The sequence below is a fragment of the Gigantopelta aegis genome, chromosome 7 (genome assembly GCF_016097555.1).
Source record: "Gigantopelta aegis isolate Gae_Host chromosome 7, Gae_host_genome, whole genome shotgun sequence".
Classification (NCBI taxonomy): Eukaryota; Metazoa; Mollusca; class Gastropoda; order Neomphalida; family Peltospiridae; genus Gigantopelta; species Gigantopelta aegis.
In genome coordinates this window covers 35,157,482-35,181,742 of record NC_054705.1, presented here as the reverse complement: position 1 = coordinate 35,181,742, position 24,261 = coordinate 35,157,482, and the positions used below count along the sequence as shown (strand labels likewise).

General features: G+C 38.8%; 1 protein-coding gene across 3 annotated transcripts in view; it reads left to right on the top strand.

The window, feature by feature from the left end:
- The first annotated feature begins 3,703 nt into the window (after nt 1-3,703).
- The window catches only part of LOC121377585, a 23,015-nt gene continuing 2,457 nt past the window's right edge, over nt 3,704-24,261 (top strand). The window contains exons 1-3 of one of the 3 annotated variants that reach the window (XM_041505642.1): nt 3,704-4,184; nt 20,203-20,308; nt 22,743-22,855. In XM_041505642.1, the coding sequence (XP_041361576.1) occupies nt 3,794-4,184; nt 20,203-20,308; nt 22,743-22,855 (610 nt within the window). In that variant the 5' untranslated portion in view covers nt 3,704-3,793. Of the gene's footprint in view, nt 4,185-15,516; nt 15,636-18,206; nt 18,337-20,202; nt 20,309-22,742; nt 22,856-24,261 lie in introns of those variants that run through there. The other 2 variants (XM_041505644.1, XM_041505643.1) reach the window with 2 other exon arrangements.

Here is a 24,261-nt window from a genome sequence, read left to right as displayed (position 1 = left end):
TACAAAAATCCTTGGTATTTATTTGCGAATTGTAGTTCTTTAAAGTTTGGCGGGTTTTTTAAACTCCGTATCCGACCAACACTACATGATTATGTTTTCAATGACCATCAATGAATATCGTTTTTGGTGTCGTGCACTGTAGTGGCCATGTTAAAGTGCTTTAATGCAAAAATCAAAATATTGTGTATATATTTATACTCTTTGTGATTTGTTAATAAAATGTACATGCATTTGCCTTTAGATAGAATGGGAGCTTGTTTTTTGTTGTATTTTGTATACGAGATGTAATTTCTGTGTTATTTAAGTTTATATAAAAAGTGTTAGGCCATACGTTTTCTATGTTGTTTATAATAAAGTATTTCCACGTAAAACTGTTTTATTAATTCAAGTGTGTGCTGTTTTAACATGAACGTTCTTTTATTGCATTTTTCCCCACTTCCCAGTTTCAAATCTCTTCTTAAAAGATTAAAAGATATCTCCAACTAACAAAACAGAGATGTATGTATTTATAAATAACATTACCATCTAGACAGCTAGATGCTGAAATAATATTTTGGAGAATTTTGTTACAGTGTGTTGGTTATATTGGCAGCCAAATTCAATTTATTTTATATAAACTAACTAAAATACTTCAAACGTTAACATATCAATTCTTAGGCATATAAAACATAGAAATAATAATAATTATTATGAATGCATCTCGGTTAGAAGCCTATACAAAATTTCATGTTTTGGTATATAGTATGGCGGCCATCTTGAAATTTCGAGGATATATAATGGAAATATCAGATTGTACAATTGGGTTTTTTAAATCAGCATCCTCAAATTATGTAAGATTAATTGAGTTTCCACTTTAGGCACAAAATGCCCTGGGAAGCATTGTTTTAAAAAATATTGATTAATCTAACATTAATGACGTCAGTGCTCACACTACCATAAGTTTAAAGCTAAATTACTACCTGCTCCACCAATTATATTTTTCTACATTTTTAATATTATTCCTGACTAAATTCTAAACAAACACTACTACTTTCATTACTTTTCCAATGTGTGATGGGTCTACACAGGGATATATATTTTTAAAATGTCACCTTCAGCTCAAACTGTGAAAGAACAGTTTAGCGGCTTTCACGCGGTTCACAAATATTGCAAAATATTTGCTTTTGAAAATGTTCTTGCTTTAGGAGCCTTTTATGTTCTTGCAATATGTTTGTGGGTACAACAAGTTTGACATAAAATTGGTCAAATTAAAATATAATATAACGATTAAAATAGAAGGGTTTGTTTAGGACATCACAAAGATAAGTTGTTGATGATGAAATAGCAGTGAAACAGCAGTATTTTATGGCGGATCTAGACGATCCATTGGGTGGGGTGAGGGAGGGGAATAACATGTCACCGAAGGCCACAAACGTTTCCGAATGGATTCTTCGTATTTTCCAACATACAATCGTGGTTAGGCCATCGGTCTACAGGCTGGTAGGTACTGGGTTCGGATCCCAGTCGAGGCATGGGATTTTTAATCCAGATACCGACTCCAAACCCTGAGTGAGTGTTCCACAAGGCTCAGTGGGTGTGTGTAAACCACTTGCACCGACCAGTGATCCATAACTGGTTCAATAAAGGCCATGGTTTGTGCTATCCTGCCTATGGGAAGCGCAAATAAAAGATCCCTTGCTGCCTGTCGTAAAAGAGTAGCCTATGTGGCGACAGCGGGTTTCCTCTAAAACGCAGTGTCAGAATGACCATATGTTTGCCGTCCAATAGCCGATGATAGGATAAAAAATCAATGTGCTCTAGTGGCGTCGTTAAATAAAACAAACTTTACTTTTTTCCAACATTCAAAATAAAATAAAAATATAACTATCGCAAAAAAAATGTTGGGCACCCTCCCGTGCCCTCCCTTCCCCTCCCCTCCCCTGCCCTCCCCTCCCCTCCTTTAGATCCGTCACTGGTATTTGGGCCATGTCCCAGATTTGTGTGATTTTGACTATGCATCTTGTGAAATTGTTACCTATACTATGTGCAAGAAGCTGTTGGTATTACCAGCTCAAGCAGTGATAATGTTGGGTTTTGGGATTTTTTTTAAAGCAATTTATTTATAAACGCCATTAATGAGGTCGAAATATTTTTACCTTACATTTTCATAATCCTTACATATGATAATATCTACCCCTAGCTCAATTTGGGCATCATACTCTTACAGGCCAACTACGCGAAAGTTATTTTTACAGCATGCAGTTGATAACTTTTAATAACTGGCATGGTTAGAAATACACGCTGGCTAATATTGATCTTAAAAGTAATAAGGTAAAACATTATTTCAACAAATCGATCGTACATTGCGACGCGTATGAGCAAACACAGTTTACCCGTTAACAGGGTGATTCACGAACTCTCGAGGATATTTTAAAATTTGTTTTGTTTAACGACACAACTAGAGCACATTGATTTATTAATCAGATGTCGGGACAAAAGGTGCTAACCTGATACCTTTATACCATGTAACTATTTACATCGGTGGCGGGACGTAGCCCAGTGGTAAAGCGTTCGCTTGATGTGTGGTCTGTCTAGGATCGATCCCTGTCGGTGGGCCCATTGGGCTATTTCTCGTTCCAGGCAGTGCACCACTACTGGTATATCAAAGGCCGTGGTATGTGCTATTATGTCTGTAGGATGGTGCATATAAAAGATCCCTTGCTGCTAATTGGAAAGAGTAGCCCATGAAGTGGCGACAGCGGTTTTCCTTTCTCAATATTTGTGTGGTCCTTAACCATATGTCTGACGCCATATAACCGTAAACAAAATGTGTTGAGTGCGTCGTTAAATCTCTCTCTCTCTCTCTCTCTCTCTCTCTGTCTGTCTCTCTCTCTCTCTCTCTCTCTCTCTCTCTCTCTCTCTCTCTCTCTCTCTCTCTCTCTCTCTCTCTCTCTCTCTCTCTCTCTCTCTTTAACATCATTCTTCCCTCAAAATTGGTTGTAATCCATGTAAAAATGCATAGTGATTCGTGTGCAACCCTATATAGCTGTTTGGTACTAATGCTAATATGAATAAATGTTATTATCCAAATTCGGGCAATAGCCAACCTGCCGCCGTTACCCGACGCCTCCTACAAAAATGGGACTCTGTACACCTATGTTCTACCCCACTCCCACCTGCCCTCCACCCATGCCAATAGAACTCGTCTTGTCATAATCTTCAACATTCCCTGATGGAGCTATTTTTAGGTTAATATATATATATATATATATAAACGATATGAAGCTTTGTTATTGCACTGATTATAACATCCAGCCAGTGCTCCACGACTGGTATATCAAATGCCGTGGTATGTACTATCCTATCTGTGGGATGGTGCATATAAAAGATCCCTTGCTGCTAATCGAAAACAGTAGCCCATGAATTGGCGACAGCGAGTTTCCTCTGTCAATATCTGTGTAGTCCTTAACCATATGTCCGACGCCATATAATTGTAAATAAAATGTGTTGAGTGCGTCGTCATATAAAACAGTTCCTTCTTGATTATAATATCTGTACCAGTACACTGTATAATATAAATTGTTTTTTTAATCTGACAACCTGACTCCCCTTCACTCCCACCCGACCAAACATGTTCTGTACGTTCATATATGTAGCCCAAAGTGAAAGCGAAAGTAGAATTTCACTTGGGTTTTCCTAATAATGCACTGTGTCGGTGTAAACTGCAACTATTCAGCAGCCATCTTGCCAGATTAACATAACAGCACACGATCCATTAGTGATACACTGACCAGTACAATAAACCATCGAAACCATGAGAATTCGCCCATCGGAACTTCGATATACGCAAGACACCATTGCCAATCACTTCAGAAATGGATGGAGTTTGGACAGCTCGTTATGGAGATTACTGAGAAAGCCAGACGATGTGAATTCTCGTATCGCGAACTTACCAACAATGGAAGTTATGCAACACGATGGACACTATTACGTTGTCGGTGGTAACCGTCGTCTGTACCTGCTAAAAAAGCTGGAATCGGCAGGTATCATCAGTGACGTTGATGTCATTATAACCTTTGATTCGGCGAGGTTTAACCGACAACACACCACGAAGTGTGAAGGAAAGTTCGTAACAGTGAGGTACAGCCTAAACATGGACGAGAAACTAGATCACGTCATAGCCAAGTATAGACGAAAACAGAACGGTGGGTATTTAAGTGTCATAGAATGCGTATTTAAGTGTCATAGACTGTGTATTCAGGGCCGTACCCTCCGGGGGGAAGGGGGGAGGACAGTTCCCCCCCCCCCCCAAGAATCTCACTTTTTTTCCTTTTTGATTTTACTCCAAAAAATAGCATACACATCTCAGGGTTTAAGTTGTATAGTGTTTCATTTGTTTATAAAAAGTAATGCCCCCCCCCCCCCCCCCCCCCCCCCCCCCGAGGATTTTGATCAGGGTACGGCCCTGGACCCATATTCACAAAAAAGTGTAAATTTACGTCTACGACTAGCACTTACGTCTGCCGTAGATTTACGTTTACGTGCAAGAAGCACCTAATTCTCAAAGATGGTCGTAAATGTAAACGTAACTTAGTTGGACGTAAATCTACGATTTAACACTCTCACTGGAGTAATTAATAAAAGCACATTAGAAACGATGGCTACCGGGTAAATAACAAATGCGCAAAACGCAATTTTGTTTGTCGTCTGCTAACAGTAACATTGCAAACAGTGAATCATGGCATTTTGGTATTGGTGGGGATCCGCGTTTTGGTACGAACTTGAGGACATCTCTTAAAAAGGAAAAGATAACTCAGGAGAAATTGGCTGAGTCGAAAACAGCCGTTCGATATGTTCAATCCGTGGGCGTTCGCCATCGCAAACTGCTTCATTTATTGGAAATGCTGCTAGTTTCCGTAAATAATACTAAATAACGGCGATCGTGCTTGATTTATTATATGTACACAACTTACGTGCAGCGGTAGTTGCAACCTGAGGCACTCATATTTACGTCCAACTTTACACGTAACTTACGTTTTCGTTGTTTCGTGAATAGCTCTTCAGTCGTAGATTTATGTTTACGTGTAAAACTAGGCTTACGATATTTTGTGAATATCGGTCCTGGTATTTAAGTGTCCTAGATTCGGGTTACGAAACGTTCTCTTAGGATACAATGTCATACTGATAGTTATATTATTATTGTAAGACTCTGGGGATGTCTGTGCCCAACAGGAAAACATTTATTTTGTTTTGTTTCACACGCAAATACACACACACACAAACACATACACAATTATATATATATATATATATATATATATATATATATATATATATATATATATATATATATATATATATATATATATATATTTTTATTTTTTTTTTTTTTTTTTTTTTTTTTTTTTTTTTTTTTTTTAAAGCTTTTGGACTGTAACACCCATTACTATATGGATATTTACCAACTTCAGTGAAAACAGCAACTTATTCGAAATTGTAAAGTCAAAAAATATATTTCATTTTCTTTGTCTATGCACATTACGCCTCCTAGATATAATACACATGTATGTAGATATGGTTTTAGGTGGCAAACCTTTAACAGCACGCCGGGTCCATTTTCCCCATTTTGCTCCCTGAGTATAAAACTCGATTCCATAGCCGTTACTTCTCAGACGCACGTGCGATTGTAATAATATGGCAAACCTTAGTTTGTTTTGTTTGACGACACCACTAGGGCACATTGGTTTAATATTATGATAAATGCATGTTGTGATATTAATAAAACCAGGATGACAAAAAAAAAACTTCGAATGTACGGAAATGGGTAATCTAAACAATAAAATCTGTTATCAAAACAACTGCCCTAATAGTGACAAAATAAGACTTAGTTTTTATAAACTAGGGTATGTTACTTTAAAGGTTGCGTAGATTTAGAGAATAACTAACGAGCTACGAGGAATTATGAATTATCTGTCCCGAGTGAATGAATGTTGTAAACCCGAGCCTTTGGCGAGGGTTTTACAACATTCATTCACGAGGGACAGATAATTCATAATTCCTCGTAGCGAGTTGGTTATTCTCTTTATTACCCATTGTCAATTTTAACTGATTTTTATTGTTAAAATTCCTCTGGAGTCTACAACATCAGCCATTACGTGATATAATCTTACGCGCATTACATGACGTAATGTAAGTGACGTCATAGCATAACGGCGTTCTCTTTACAGCCAAATGTTTACAGTACAAAATAATACAACTGTATTTGCATTTGAAAATAATTATTTTTATATATTATTAAAGCCGCTGCTTATGAAAATATACCATTTCATGTTTACGAAACAAATGAGTCCATTTGTTTTTGTAAATCTTTGTAGATCGTATAACGTATGTGTAATCTGACTCATGAATGAAAAAATTATATGAATGAAAGTGAAGTTCCGGCCATGGCAAGCAACCAACCAAACGTCGTGATTTTAAAGCCAGCCAATCAGTGGCTGTAGAAGCAATCTGCACACTGTGCAGAGATCGAAAAAATATTACCCCGTACCATATGGGTAATAATAGTTTATCTAACACGGAACTGAAATATAATACAAGTCAATTGTAGTTTGCTCTTGTTGGCTGACATAAATTAATTTCCATTCATTTCCATTCATTTCATTTCAACCTATTTTCGTACTTATATCCATATAACGTTCAGGCACGCTGTCCTGGGCACACACCTCCGCTATCTGGGCTGTCTGTCCAGGACAGTGGGTTAGTTGTTAGCGGTTAGTGCGAGAAAGAAAGTGTGTTTTGTTTAACGACACCACTGGAGCACATTGATTAATTAATCATCGGCTATTGGATGTCAAAAGTGAGAGAAAATTGTGTGTAGTGGTCTGACACTGAGTGTTTTATATGCCTAAGAATTGATATATACTGAACAAAAAAAGAAACTTCCGATTTGTACATATAGTATTTGTTGTGTTAAAGAATTCATTGTGTAATGAAATTATATAGGTAGTATTAGCCTTGAGCTGTATTATCAGGATTCATGAATTTTATCGATTATTTTTGCACTGTTAATCGTCGACAACGTGAAATTCAATTTGCACGTGCATGCATAGTTCGACATGTCCCGTGTAGTATTCGGTCAATTTGTTTTACTTATCTTACTGACATTGTTGTCAAGTGAACGAAAACGCTTCAAAATGTGTAAAAAAAATAACGTTTTTTACATTGTAGCATTTTTAGTATGCCAAGAATACCCAATAATTTACGCGAACGGGCGATTGGCATGCTTGATGCTGGCATGTCGACAGAAGACGTTGCAAGGCATGTTGGGAGTTCTAGTCGAGCGATACGAAATCTTCGCGTAAGATTTCGAACGACAGGAAGCACCAATGACTTGCCACGTCGTGGACGTCCGCGTGTTACAACGCGTGGTCAAGACCGCTATATCATAAACACGCATTTGCGCAATCGATTCCAAACTGCCACTGCTACTGCTGCTAACACACCTGGGCTTCATAATAACCGAATCAGTGGGCAAACTGTTCGTAATCGTCTGCGGGAGAATGGTTTACATGCACGACGTCCTTACGTCGGATGCATTTTAACGCAACGTCATCGTCTAAATCGTCTTAATTGGGCACGTGTACACACTCGATGGATACGGCGACGCTGGAATACCGTTCTTTTTTCGGATGAATCCAGATTTTCTTTACAACGTGGTGATGGCAGGGTGCGCGTCTACCCTAGGAGAAATGAACGCTATGCTGACAGTTGTGTTCTTGAACGAGATCGTTTCGGGGGTGGGGGTTGTGTCATGGTCTGGGCAGCCATTGCCCATGGTTATCGTTCACCACTAGTCGTCATTGATGGCAATTTAAATGCTCAACGTTACCGCGATGACATTCTCGCTCATCACGTCATTCCTCTGTTCCATAACAACGCCAACATCTCGATTTTTCAGCATGATAATGCCACCTCTCATACAGCTAGAGACACTGTAAATTTTCTTAAGACAAATAATACTGATTTCATTGATGACTGGCCCGCTAAAAGTCCTGATCTCAACCCCATCGAGCATGTCTGGGATAGTCTGGACAGACGATTGAGGCGTCGTCCCAACCCACCCGCTAACGTCAACGAACTTCGTCAAGCGCTCATTCAGGAATGGAACAATATTCCACAGGCATAAATCAACACTTTAGTCAATTATATGTGCCTGCGATGCACTGCAGTGGTCAATTCAAGAGGTGGTCATACCCGTTATTAAGTGTGTGGGTTTTGTTTTTAACCCTTACCACACTTGGTCAAAATTTCTCCCAGTTTCTGTTAACCTATGGCCAAACGATGCATCATTAAACACTCTTTAAACGCATATATAACAATTATTCCCCTGGTTTGTTTTCATCAAGTTATTTTCAAGCAAATTTAGCGGAAGTTTCTTATTTTGTTCAGTATATGTTAACTTTTGAAGAATTTTAGTTAGTTTATATACAATAAAAATAAAACCAACACACTGTAGCAAAATTATCCAAAATATTATTTCAGCATCTAGCTGTTTTGTTGATTGGAGATATCTTTTAATCTTTTTTAAAGGGACAGTCCTGAGTTTGCTGCAATTTTTAAGATGTTATCAACTAACAGACTTTTTAACGACTGTAATTACATATCAAATATATTTTTTTGCATAAAATATTAGTGGCTGTATATTAAACGTGTTTCTGATCGTCCTAATATTCGTACTAGATTAAATTTAATTTGATTTCCTAAAAAACTAATTTTTTTCGTATGTACGAAATTATTTGAAGACAAAATCCAGTTTGGGCTTCTTACAAATATTAAGACGACCAGAAACACATTGAATATACTGATATTCTAAACAAGAAAATATATTTAAGTTTAATCGTAGAAATATTTTATTAGTCGGAAATATCTTACAATGCAGCAAACTCGGGAATGTCCCTTTAAAATTCGCTGTTGTAGCCGGTACCCTGTACCTACCAGCCTTATGTTCGATGGCTTAAGCCATGGAGCCGGCTAAACTGATTCAGGTCAGGTCAGGTCAGAGTGTTTAACGTGCACATTCAGAACAAGCTGTAGTAGCGCCGCACGCCTGTTCTGGGCACAGGTACCGGCCTCGGCCGGTTCCTCTGTCCAGGACAGGAAAGGGGTGGGGTGGGTTGGAGGGGGTACCACCTGCACTGGATGGCGTACGGGAGCACCAGCAGTCCGACCGGGGCCGGTAACAGGCGGATGGTGGTATGGTGCAATGGAATTTGGAAAGTCCCGAAGGATTAAGCCAAAGAGAATTGGTGCGCATTTTTGTGAAGGAAATTAGGCGCAATTTTGAATGGTCCGCCAAAAATTAAAGAAGGGAGCTACGTAGAACGTCTAACCATTACCTACCCGTTGAAATTGGACGTTGGAATAATATACTCATAGAAGATAGAATTTGCACATTATGTAATGAAATAGACATTGGCGACGAGTTCCATTATCTTTTTATTTGCCATTTTTTCCATAATTCAAGAGTCCAGTTGCTACACCCATAGTATTATACGCGACCAAGTACTTATAAATTTAGAGAACTAATGGAGAATAAACGAATTAGTACCCTAAAGAAATTAGCATGTTTCATAAATATAATAACTAATGAATTCAAACGCCCTTGACTGCAAACATCATCAAAACCAAACATAATTAACAAAATACTATCATTATCCACTGCACCATATATAAGTTTAACAATCTATTCGTTTATAAGTACTTGGATACCCGTATATTTGTATTAAATATCTGTATTATTACATAATATATTGATGTGCGTGATTGTATATGTTTGTATATGTGTTTGTGTATGTATTGTTATTAATGTATTTATTGTCAACCATCTTGTCACGTGTATATAACAAAATGTTTAGGTTTATATTCCTCCTATGCCGTTGTGTAACGGCCCGAGTGTAAATAAAGTCTTGTCTTGTTTTGTATAGTTTTGGAAGATTAGTAAGCCGAGAGTAGCTCGTTAAAGGGACCTAGATGGCGTTGAGTTGTTTCTCTAGTTTATATATATATATATATATATATATATATATATATATACTCTTCAAAAAAAGAAACGCAAAAGGGTACAAATGGGTTATAACTCCGATTTTATGTTTCCTACCGGTTCATGCTTTGTGAATATAAGGTCGTTGCATGTCCCAAACACATTCCCACGGTTACATTCGATAAAACGCAGCTACTGTACAATAAAGTTCCAAAATGTGAATATTCGCAAAAACGCAGCCACGTGCAAACCATGTCACCACTGCACGTGCGTTGTCTGCACGTGCAACATGAACACCGACAGTATAAAAGTGCAGGGTGTTCGTTTGCCTGGCCTCTGTATCTGGCCGACAGTTGACAATCCAGGACATGCCACGTCTCAGTGAACCGCAGAGAAACAATGCCATCGGCCGACTAGACGCAGGCGAATCCAGAACGGCCGTTGCCAGGGCATTCCATGTGTCCCCAAGCACCATCTCCAGACTGTGGGACCGTTACCAGCAACATGGATCAACACGTGACCTCCCTAGATCCGGTCGACCACGGGTCACTACCCCCGGGCAGGACCGCTACATCCGGGTACGCCACCTTCGGGAACGATTGACTACTGCCACCTCCACAGCCGCAGCAATACCAGGTTTGTGCAGGATATCCGACCAGACCGTACGGAACCGCCTACGTGAGGTAGGAATTCGTGCCAGACGTCCAGTTCGAGGTGTCATCTTAACACCACAACACCGTCGACTCCGACTGCAGTGGTGCCAGATTCATCGACAATGGCCTCAACTGCGATGGAGACAGGTGTGGTTCAGTGACAGTCCCGATTTCTGCTCCGACGTCATGATGGAAGATGTCGCGTGTATAGGCGTCGTGGTGAACGTTATGCGGCAAACTGCGTGCAGGAAGTGGACAGATTCGGCGGGGGTAGTGTCATGGTGTGGGCAGCCATCTCACACACTGGCAGAACTGACCTGGTCCACGTGCAGGGCAACCTGAATGCACAGGGCTACATTGACCAGATCCTCCGGCCACACATCGTTCCAGTTATGGCCAACGCCAACGCAGTGTTCCAACATGACAACGCCAGGCCTCACACAGCACGTCTCACAACGGCTTTCCTACAGAACAACAACATTAATGTCCTTCCTTGGCCATCGATATCACCGGATTTGAACCCAATTGAGCATCTATGGGACGAGTTGGACCGACGCCTCCGACAGCGACAACCACAGCCCCAGACCCTGCCCGAGCTGGCAGCAGCCTTGCAGGCCGAGTGGGCCACCATCCCCCGGGACGTCATCCGTACTCTGGTTGCTTCAATGGGCAGGCGGTGCCAGGCAGTTGTCAACACACGCGGAGGCCACACCCGGTATTGACTCCAGATGACCTTGACCTTGGTGGTGTGTCCTATCTCTTACTCACAATGGACTAGAGTGAATTGTGAACAATCCTGCAACATTTGGTAATTATCGGACTCGCCATTCAATAATTAAATCAATTCTCCAAATGTTACGACAATGTGGTTTTGCGTTTCTTCTTTTGAAGAGTATATATATATATATATATATATATATATATATGCATGTATATATATATCTATATATATATATATATATATATATATATATATATATATATATATATATATATATATATATATATATATATATATATATATATATATATAGATATATATATATATATATATATATATATATATATATTATATATGCATCATACTTCATACATCATACTTCTTAAATATGTAATAAAATTTAATTGTAAGAATTGACTGCAGTTTGGCTCAGTAAATCTAAGCCAAAATTTAGCTGAACGTAGAACAAATCGAAATAGACTAAAAGAATTATTAATAAGCACCAGGCTTGATAAGATTAACCATAAGACTTTGATTTGATAAAATTGATAATTTAAGCCATAACTTGTAACTATTTATAACAATGTATTTTGATTCTTCAGTATAAATTTTCTGTCTAGTTACAAAACATTTATGATGTTTGTGGCTTATTGAATTGATGCTTATTAGCACCTTTCCGGTGCAAATTTTATACTGAAGAATCAAAATATATTGTTATTGCTTAAATTATCAATTTCATCAAATCAAATGTCTTATGGTTAATATTAACAAGAGCATTATTGTTTTATTATTATTATTATTATTATTATTATTATTATTATTATTATTAGTGTTGTTGTTGTAGTAGTAGTAGTAATAGTAGTTGTAGTAGTAATATTATCTATTTATTTATTATTTATTATTATTATTAGTAGTAGTAGTAGTAGTAGTAGTAGTAGTAGTAGTAGTAGTAGTAGTAGTAGTAGTAGTAGTAGTAGTAGTACTACTACTACTACAAGTAGTAGTAGTAGTAGTATTACTATTGTCATTATCATTGTCAGTGTCATTGTTATTGTGATTATTATTTTAATTAATTAATTAATTAATTAATTAATTATTATTGTGATGATTATTATTATCATCATCATCATCATCATCATCATCATCATCATTATTATTATTATTATTATTATTATTATTATTATCATTATTATCATTATTATTATTATTATTATTATCATTATTATTATTATTACGATCATTATCATTATTTTGCAGGTTTTCCTGTTAGTGACGATGAAGACGATGCGCAAGACAGACTGATGGAGCTGTTAGCGACATTACGACTGAATTAGTCTCGTCAGATAACTGGAATGAAATCCACTTTGTGTAACACAAAATGACAAATAGACCGTTAAAATGTGGCAAACAGACGGCTACAAAGTGGAAAATAGACTGTTAAAAAGTGGTAAATAGACTGTTACACAGTGGTAAATAGACTGTTACAAAGTGATCAATAGACTGCTACAAAGTGGTAAATAGACTGTTACAAAGTGGTAAATAGACTGCTACACAGTCGTAAATAGACTGCTACAAAGCGGTAAATAGACTGCTGTCCCTTGCCTTTGCCCTCGCCCTCTCCCTTGCCCTCGACCTCTACCTTTCCCTCTCCCTTGCCCCCTCCCTCTCCCTTGCCCTTGCCCTCGCCATCTCCCTTGCCCTCGCTCTCTCACTCTCCCTTGCCCTCTACCTCTCCCTCTCCCTTGCCCTCAACCTCTACCCCTCCCTCGCCCTCTACCTCGCTCTCTCCCTCTCCATCGCCCTTGCCCTCGCCTTCGCCGTCGCCCTCTCCCTTTCCCCTCCCTTTCCCTCTCCCTTGCCCTTGCCCTCGCCCTCTCCCTTGCCCTCAACCTATACCTCTCCCTCACCCTCTCCATCGTCCTCTCCCTTGCCCTCGCCCTCTCCCTCCTCCTCGCCCTCGTCTTCCAACATCTATGGATGTTCCACTTTGATTATTTGAATTGTTTCACAAATTAAATGAGTACATTTCATTTCAACTTATTTTCGTGTCTATATCCAATTACCCCTGCGCGTGTTGTAACCTCGCCGTGGTGCAGGGGTGTAGCATTCTCTTTGAGAATGGCCAATACAGCACAAATTGAAGTTTAGAGTAAAATTCGGTGTCCGTAAAATTCTGTGATATTTGTATTTGTATTTTTGGCACAGTTCTTTACACTGTTTTTGTTTAAACCTTGAATTTTTATATTGATGTTGATCATCACTTTATTTATTTGCATTATCATAGTTTGACACCCAATAGCCGATGTATTTTTCGTGCTGGGGTGTCGTTAAACATTCATTCATTCATTCTATATCCAATTAAGGTTCAAGCACGCTGTCCTGGACACACACCTCGGCTATCTGGGCTGTCTGTCCAAGACAGTGGGTTAGTTGTTAAAGGAACATTCCCGAGTTTGCTGTAATTTTTAAGATGTTATTGACTAACAGAGACTTTTTTAACGATTGTAATTACATATCCAATATATTTTTCTGCATAAAATATTAGTGGCTGTATATTAAACGTGTTTCTGGTCGTTCTAATATTTGTACTAGCGTAAATTTCATTTTATTTCCTAAAAAAGATATTTTCGTACGTACGAAATTATTTGAAGACAAAATCCAGTTTGGGCTTCTTACAAATATTAAGATGACCAGAAACACATTGAATATACAGACACTGATATTCTAAACAAGAAAACATATTTAATGTGTAAGTTTAATCGTAGAAATATGTTATTAGTCGGAAACATCTTACAATGCAGCAAACTCGGGAATGTCCCTTTAATTGTTACTGGTTAGTGAGAGAAAAGAGGGCGTGGTGGCCATATACCTACCCACTGAGTCGTTAAAACTCGCTCTGTGTGGCAGCCTGTACCGGGCTGCGAACCCTGTACCTATCCGCCTTATGTGCGATGGCTCAACCATGACGCCACCGAGGCTGGTAATGAGTACAAGTTTCACGATAACATACACAGTTACTTCCCCTCTAGTCCCAATGTCCTCGGAAGGAAAGAAATGTTTTATTTAACGACGCACACTCAACACATTTTATTTACGGTTATATGGCGTCAAACATAATATGGTCAAGGACCACACATATATTGAGAGAGGAAACCCGCTGTCGTCACTTCATGGGCTGTTCTTTTCAATTAGCAGCAAGGGATATTTTATATGCACCATCCCACAGACAGGATAGTACATACAACGGCTTTCGTTACACCAGTTGTGGAGAACTGGCAGGAACGAGAAATAGCCTAATGGGTCCACCGACGGGGATCGATCCTAGACCGACCGCGCATCAAGCGAGCGCTTTACCACTGGGCTACGTCACTCCTCCCCCCCCCCCCCCCCCCCCCCCAATGTCCCCGGTACACTAATCATACTTGAGGAAATGAAATATTACTGGAAATATAGGCCTACATATACAATTAAATTAGTTTGATATTCAGAAGATTTAAATATAATATTTTCAAGCCTAAATCACGAAACTAGCATAAAGAGATAAACTGATTTGGTACTCGAATGTTCAATTTACATTTTAATCGTTTATTAATCGAACATTGATCGGTTTTTGCAAACCGATGATCGATCACTAAAAACTTTGTAAAAATAGAATGTTACACTGAACACATTTAAAACAGCTGCTATGATCAATTTTACTTTTTAAATAAAGTGCTATGATGTGGAATATATTATATAAATACATACATATACATACATACATACATATACATACATATACATACATATACATACATTTTTGTTGGGTTTTTGTTTTTTTGTGCTCACTGAAGATAGAGCTCAAACTTTTAATTTTGATAGGAACTAAAAACTTACTGAAGATAGAGCTCAAATATTATTATTATATATTGTCCTGCTATTTCATTGGTAGATAGTCATTCAGAAAGATGAAACAATAAATGTCCCGTCATTTATAAAAACATTTTAAGATGTCGTTGCATCTGAATGGTCAAGTCAAATCTGGGTGCGCCGGTATCGCGCCTTTAAGTAAATGTGACAAATATTGAAAGTTACCTACATTGAAAGTAGCCATAGCAACGTGGCACGTCAGCAAATTGCCATGACGAACATAACGTGTTTCACACTACGGCTGGTCTGGAAAATGCCATTTTTCTATCATAACTACTGAGACAACAATCAGCTAAGATGAAGAAAATTATTCTGGCATCCATGATTCTAGTCTGTAAGTATGACAAATCTCAGGAGTTTTTTATTTTTGTCTTTTTCTTTTATAAGTAATTTATAATTTGAACATTTAATTCATGACTCATCTCTAGAGAAATTAAAATCAGCAAAGATGAAGAAAATTATTCTAGCATCATTGATTCTAGTCTGTAAGTATGACAAATCACAGGAGGTTTTGATTTTTGTCTTTTTCTTTTATAAATAAATTATAAATTGAACATCTAGGCTATAACCTGTGTGTCAGATCGGACGGCCCTTTTAAAGTTCCGACCAGGCCCCGTTCCACGAAGCGATTTTAGCGCTAATATCACCTTAAGAGCATAGCTACCATATGCACTTAAGGTGATCTTAGGGCTACAATCGCTTCGTGGAACGGGCCCCAGGGCTCATATTTTCAAAGCCATCTTAGTCCTACGAAATCGTAAAACCATCGTAGGTTGTGACATCAGTACAGCACTCGCCATATTGACGTCATAGTTTACGATAGTTTTACGATTTCGTAGGCTACGATTGCTTCGAAAATATGGGCCCAGCATACCACACTCTTCACTTTCCGAGGCGCAATCTAAACGAGAACTATCGTTCTCGTCATATTCACAGACCTGCTATAATAGGTGCATCGCCGAGTGCCAGAGTGTGTGTGTGTGTGTGTGGGGGGGGGGGGGGGGGGGGGGGGAAGTAGCCCAGTAGTAAAGCGCTCGCTTAATGGGCGGACGATCCCCGTCGATGAGCCCATTGAGCTAATTCTCGTTCCAGCCAGTGCACCACGACGGGTTTTTCAAAGGCCGTGGTATGTGCTATCCTGTCTGTGGAATAGTGCATATAAAAGATCCCTTGCTAGTAATGGAAAAAAAATGTAGCAGATTTCCTCTCTGAGACTATATCGTATATGTCAAAATTAGTACGTCTGACATCCAATAGCCGATGATAAATAAATCAGTGTGCTCTAGTGGTGTCGTTAATCAAAAAACAAACCATTGTCAGAGTTGACAGCAAAGAACGTCAATGCATTTCGTATATCAATGCCTTTGTCGTTTTTGATTAGATGGCCGTGTAATTATATCCATCTTCTAGTTTTTATAGGAACTGGAAACTTCTCTTTTTTGGTGCTCACTGAAGATAGAGCTCAAATATTATTATTATATATTGTCCTGCTATTTCACTGGTAGATAGTCATTCTGAAAGATGAAACAATAAATGTCCCGTCATTTATAAAACATTTTAAGATGTCGTTACAGCAGCAAGGGATATTTTGTATGCACCATCCCACAGACAGGATAGTACACACAACGGCCTTTGTTACACCAGTTGTGGAGCACTGGCTAGAATGAGAAATAGCCCAATGGGTTCACCGACGAGGATCGATCCTAGTCCTACCGCGCACCAAGTGAGTGCTTTACCACTGGGCTACGTCACTCCTCCCCCCCCCCCCCCACCCCCAATGTCCCCGGTACACTAATCATACTTGAGGAAATGAAATACTACTGGAAATATAGGCCTACATAAACAATTAAATTAGTTTGATATTCAGAAGATTTAAATGTAATATTTTCAAGCCTAAATCACGAAACTAGCATAAAGAGATAAACTGATTTGGTACTCGAATGTTCAATTTACATTTTAATCGATTATTAATCGATCATTGATCGCTTTTTGCAAACCGATGATCGATCAATGAAAACTTTGTAAAATAAAATGTTACACTGAACACATTTAAAACAGCTGCTATGATCAATTTTACTTTTTAAATAAAGTAAATAAAGCTATGATGTGGAATATATTATATAAATACATACATACATACATACATACATAAATATACATATACATATACATATACATATACATATATACATATGTGACTAAATCGTGTGAGGGGCGGGACGTAGCCCAGTGGTAAAGCGCTCGCCTGATGCGCGGTCGGTATGGGATCGATCCCTGTCGGTGGCCCCTTTGGGCTATTTCTTGTTCCAGCCAATGCACCATGACTGGTATATCAAAAGCTGTGGTATGTGCTATCCTGTCTGTGAGATGGTGCATATAAAAGATCCCTAGCTACTAATGGAACAATGTAGTGGGTTTCCTCTCTAAGACTACATGTCAGAATTACCAAAAGTTTGACACCCAATAGCCGATGATTAATAAATCACTGTTCTATACTGATGGCGTTCAACAAAGCAAACGGACTTTAAATCGTGTGCAAAACTTTATTTCCTATGCGTCCTTGCAATTAAGCTGATGGCTTGGGATACTTGTAGTTTGTCTTGTTTAACGACACCGCCAGAGCACTTTTTTCCTCTTTTTTTTTTGGGGGGGGGGGGGTACTCACTGAAGATAGAGCTCAAATATTATTATTATATATTGTCCTGTTATTTCACTGGTTTATTGTCATTCAGAAAGATGGATCAATAAATGTTCATCATATATAAAACATTTTAATATGTCGTTGCATTGGAATGGTCAAGTCAAATCTGGGTGCTCCAGTATCTCGCCTTTAAGTAGGCTAAAGGAGACAAATATTGAAAGTTACCTACATTGAAAGTAGCCATAGCAACGTAGCACGTCAGCAAGTTGCTATGACGAACATAATGTGTTTCACACCACGGCTGTTCTGGAAAATGCCATTTTTCTATCATAACTACTGAGACAACAATCAGCAAAGATGAAGAAAATTATTCTGGCATCCATGATTCTAGTCTGTAAGTATGACAAATCAAAGTAGGTTTTGATTTTTGTCTTTTTCTTTTATAAATAAAATATAAATTGAACATTTCGACTATAACCTGTGGGTCAGATCGGACCGGCCCTTTCAAAGTTCCGACCAGGGACCCGTTCCACGAAACGATCTTAGCCCTAAGATTACCTTTAGCGCATAGCTACCCGATGCACGTAAGTTGATCTTAGGGCTAAGATCGCTTCGTGGAACGGGCCCCAGGGCCCATATTTTCAAAGCCATCTTAGTCCTACGAAATCGTAAAACTATCGGAGGTTGTGACGTCAATACAGCACCCGCCATATTGACGTCATAGTTTACGACAGTTTTACGATTTCGTAGGCTACCATTGCTTCGAAAATATGGGCTCAGCATACCACACTCTTCACGTTCTAGTCATATTCACAGACCTGCTGTAATAGGTGCATCGCCGAGTGCCAGAGTAGGAAGTAGCCCAGTGGTAATGGGTGGACGGTTTGGGATCGATCCCTGTCGATGAGCCCATTGAGCTAATTCTCGTTCTAGCCAGTGCACCACGACTGGTTTTTCAAAGACCGTGGTATGTGCTATCCTGTTTGTGGAATAGTGCATATAAAAGATCCCTTGCTACTAATCAAAAAATGTACCGGGTTTCCTCTCTGAGACTATATCATATATGTCAAAATTAGTACGTCTCATATCCAATAGCCGATGATTAATAAATCAGTGTGCTCTAGTGGTGTCGTTAATAAAATAAAAAAACAATAGTCAGAGCTGACAGCAAAGAACATCAATGCATTTCGTATATCAATGCCTTCCCCGTTTTGATTAGATAGACGTCTAATTATATCGAACTTCTAGTTTTTATAGGAACTAGAAACGTCTTCTCTTTGTTGGTGCCCCTGCGCGTGCTGTAACCTCACCGCGGTGCAGGGGTGTAACATTTTCTTTGAGAATGGCCAATACAGCACAAAATTGAAGTTTTGAGTAAAATTCAGTATCCGTAAAATTCTGTGATATTTGTGTTTTTGCACAGTTCTTTATACTGTTCTTTACACTGTTTTTGTTTAAACCTTCAATTTTTATATTGATGTTGATCATCACTTTATTATCTAGCTATTGGATCACTTTAACTGAACCATGATGGAGTGAAATCCATGTCAACCCTCTCGGCAATGTTAGATTTTGAATTATGGACCATTGCCATAATTCAGTTATTTTTACAAAATATCATTAATAAATGGAGTATGGTGGTTATGAAGATGATTGAATCAAATACATTTAGGGACAAATCGAATTAATTTTGTTCAGGTAATACTTTGTTAGACCATTAAATACGTCAGTGGTCTGTGACAGTATGCCTTTAATTCATTTACCGTGCAGGTATACCATTTCTACAGTGGTGGCCTGTGTCATCAAAAGACATCTGATGATATATATCTATGTACACGTATATACTTCTTATGCTGCAGACACCGGCCTCGGTGGCGTCGTGGTTAGGCCGTCGGTCTACAGGCTGGTAGGTACTGGGTTCGGATCTCAGTCGAGGTGTGGGATTTTTAATCCAGATACCGACTCCAAACCCTAAGTGAGTGCACCGCAAGGCTCAATGAGTAGGTGTAAATCCCTTGCAGCGACCAGTGATCCATAACTGGTTCAACAAAGGCCATGGTTTGTGCTATCCTGCCTGTGGGAAGCGCAAATAAAAGATCCCTTGCTGCTAATCGGAAAGAGTAGCCCATGTAGTGGCGACAGCGGGTTTTCTCTCAAAATCTGTGTGGTCCTTAACCAAATGTCTGACGCCATATAACCGTAAATAAAATGTGTTGAGTGCGTCGTTAAATAAAACATTTCTTTCTTTCTTATGCTGCAGATATGGCTACAACGGTAAACTGCGAATGTGACATCAAAAAGGCTGAGTCTTGCAAACATCGCCTCATGCTGCTGCAAGGTGAACCGAATATGATGCAGTTATGCATGTAAGTTGTTCACAAAATTTAATATACTCTTCAAAAAAAAAAAAAGTAGGGGAACCTGAAATATTAATGTTCATCTCAACTATTAGACCGAACATACTTTCTGACTACAGACATCCTAGTAAAGAACGTTCAGGTCTGTTTATCAACACACCGAATCACATTCCATAGTTTCCACATGCATCATGCAGTTGCCTCGTATACGTGCGTGGGGCGTCATTCTCGATTTTGACCATTTCCAGGAAGGTCCATTAATCACTGTTGAACATTATTTTTGTCAATCTTTTTCATTTTATTGGTCATACAGTTGTTATTGTTTTGTATTTTGTCATTTTTATTGTGTGAATTTGTTATTTACTGATGAAAAAAACCCGTCAACTTTCTAATTTCACTTCAGACCCAATCGTCCTTCAAGATCTTTGGTGGTCATAAAACCTACTGTAATACTGAACCACCGGTTCTAATGTTTGCCCAATTAATTCACTATTAACATAATATTATAACCATTCCCCACATCTACTATACCTTACAATTTTGGCAATTTAATTTTTTGATTAGAGTTCCCTTACATTTTTTGAAAGTATATATTCAGCCACATATCTAGCGAACAAGTATCGTGTATCCAATATGCGACGGGACGTAGCCCAGTGGTAAAGCGCCCGCTTGATGGGTGGTCGGTTTGGGATCGATCCCCGTCGGTGGGCCCATTGGAATATTTCTCGTTCCAGCAAGTGCTCCACGACTGGTATATCAAAGGCCGTGGAATGTGCTATTCTGTCTGTGGGATGGTACATATAAAAGATCCCTTGCTGCTAATGGAAAAAAATTTACCCGGTTTCCTCTCCAAGACTACATGTCAAAATTACCAAATGTTTAACATCCAGTAGCCGGTGATTAATAAACCAATGTGTTCTAGTGGTGTCGTTAGACAACACAATGTGTTCTAGTGGTGTCCAATACATCATTAACAATAGTACCGTTAAGGAATGGCCGCTTCTGACCAATCCAATGCTGTTACATGGTCGTTGGAAGCGTGATGAAGGTGGGAAGGTGGCATTTCCCTCAATTGCAGAGGCGGATCTAGGAGGTGGGGGCAGGTACCCGCCCCCCCCCCTAAATTTTGTGAGTTATAATTTTATTATATATTAATTTTACTCTCTTTTTTTACGATCCCTCTTCAAAACTCCCACAAAGTTCCATTAGCATTCCGCCTCATGTCATTGGGGCCCCATTAAATGGACTTTCTGGATCCGCCACTGAATTGTGACAGTATGTAGCTGAATATTAGTTTCATTTTTATTGTAACCGGCACTTGGATCAACCGCTTGTCTGTACCGCATAACTAATGTATACTACATAAAAGTGTATCAAAGGTACATTCCTGAGTTTGCTGCAATTTTAAAGATGTTATCGACTAACAGAGACTTTTTAACGATTGTAATTACATATCAAATATATTTTTCTGCATAAAATATTAGTGGCTGTATATTAAACGTGTTTCTGATCATTCGTATATTTGTATTAGGTTAAATTTCATTTTCTTTCCTAAAATATAGTTTTTTCGTACGTACGAAATTATTTAAAGACAAAATCCAGTTTAGGTTTCTTACAAATATTAAGACGACCAGAAACAATTTGAATATACAGACATTGATATTCTAAACAAGAAAATAATTTAATATGAAAGTTTAATCGTAGAAATATTTTATTAGTCGGAAACATCTTACAATGCAGCAAACTCAGGAATGTCCCTTTAATTTACTGGCAGTAGATTTGTAGTGATAAGTGCGCAAATACGTAAGCAATGAAGGAAGGAAGGAAATCTTTCATTTAACGACGCACTCAACACATTTTATTTACGATTATAAGGCGTCAGATATATTGTTAAGGACCACACAGATAGTGAGAGAGGAAACCCGCTGTCGCCACTTCATGGGCTACTTGTTTCGATCAGCAGCAAGGGATCTTTTATATGCACTATCCCACATACAGGACAGTACATACCACGGCCTTTGTTACACCAGTTGTGGAAAACTGGCTGGAACAAAACTAATCAGTTGCATACTACTACTAATCTGATCCACAGCTAAATCTTGGATAGCTGACCTCGAACTTTGAACAACGAACCGTCGGAACGCTGTTAAACAATCGGAAATCCTAAAACCTCATATTCGTATTCGTATCCGTATTCATATCGGTATTCGTATTCGTATTCGATTTGGTAAAACACAAACTATAATAATTGTGGGCTTCAACAGATGAAAGGTTTGGTTGTTTTATTATATATTATATTATTATTATTATTATTATTATTGTTTGTTGTTGGTGATTTTGTTTCTTGCCAATCTTGTGTTGTTTTCTTTCACGTTGATTGATTTTTTCATTAACTGATTCATTGATTCAATGATTTATACATTACCATTTCTTTACTACACAGCGGTCACCTCAAGTTCGTGGCTTGCCTGACTAGTGCGGACTGTGCAATGGATCCCATCTATGGCCCTCTCAAACTCGAGGGCATTCAGACCATGAACGATGTCTGTAACAGTGGTGGGTATTCTCCTAATGTCCGTAACACTAGTGGGCGCTTTACTAATGTCTCTAACGGTGGTGGGTAATTTCCTAATGTCTGTAACAGTGGTGGGTACTTTCCTAATGTCTGTAACAGTGATGGGTACTTTCCAAATGTCTGTAACAGCGGTGGGTAGTTTCCTAATGTCTGTAACAGCGGTGGGTACTTTTCTAATATCTGTAACAGCGGTGGGTACTTTCCTAATATCTGTAACAGTGGTGGGTACTTTACTAATGTCTGTAACAGTGATGGGTACTTTCCTAATGTCTGTAGCAGTGATGGGTACTTTCCTAATGTCTGTAACAGTGATGGGTACTTTCCTAATATCTGTAACAGTGGTGCTGCTTTACTAATGTCTGTAACAGTGATGGGTACTTTCCAAATGTCTGTAACAGCGGTGGGTACTTTCCTAATGTCTGTAACAGCGGTGGGTAGTTTCCTAATATCTGTAAAGGCGATGGGTACTTTCCTAATATCCGTAACAGTGGGGGGTACTTTCCTAATATCTGCAACAGTGATGGGTACTTTCCAAATGTATGTAACAGCGGTGGGTACTTTCCTAATGTCTGTAACAGCGGTGGGAACTTTCCTAATGTTTGTAGCAGTGGTGGGTAGTTTCCTAATGCCTGTAAAGGCGATGGGTACTTTCCTAATATCCGTAACAGTGGGGGTACTTTACTAATATATGTACCACCGGTGGGTACTTTCATGATGTCTGTAACAGTGGTGGGTATTTTATTAATATATGTAACAGCGGTGGTTACTTTCAAGATGTCTGTATCAGTGAGGGGTACTTTCCTAGTACCTGTCACAGTGTTGGGTACTTTCCTAGTACCTGTCACAGTGTTGGGTACTTTCCGAATGTCTGTAACAGTGGTAGGTACTTTCCTAATGTCTGTAACAGCGGTGGGTACTTTCTTAATATCTGTAACAGTAGTGGGTACTTTACTAATGTATGTAACAGTGATGGGTACTTTCCTAATGTTTGTAACAGTGATGGGTACTTTCCTAATGTCTGTAACAGCGGTGGATACTTTCCTAATGTCTGTAACAGCGGTGGGTAGTTTCCTAATGTCTGTAATGGCGATGGGTACTTTCCTAATATTCGCAACAGCGGTGGGTACTTTCGTAATGTCTGTAGCAGTGGTGGGTAGTTTCCTAATGTCTGTAAAGGCGATGGGTACTTTCCTAATATCCGTAACAGTGGGGGTACTTTACTAATATATGTAACACCGGTGGGTACTTTCATGATGTCTGTAACAGTGGTGGGTATTTTATTAATATATGTAACACCGGTGGGTACTTTCGTGATGTCTGTAACAGTGGGGGTACTTTACTAATATATGTAACACCGGTGGGTACTTTCATGATGTCTGTAACAGTG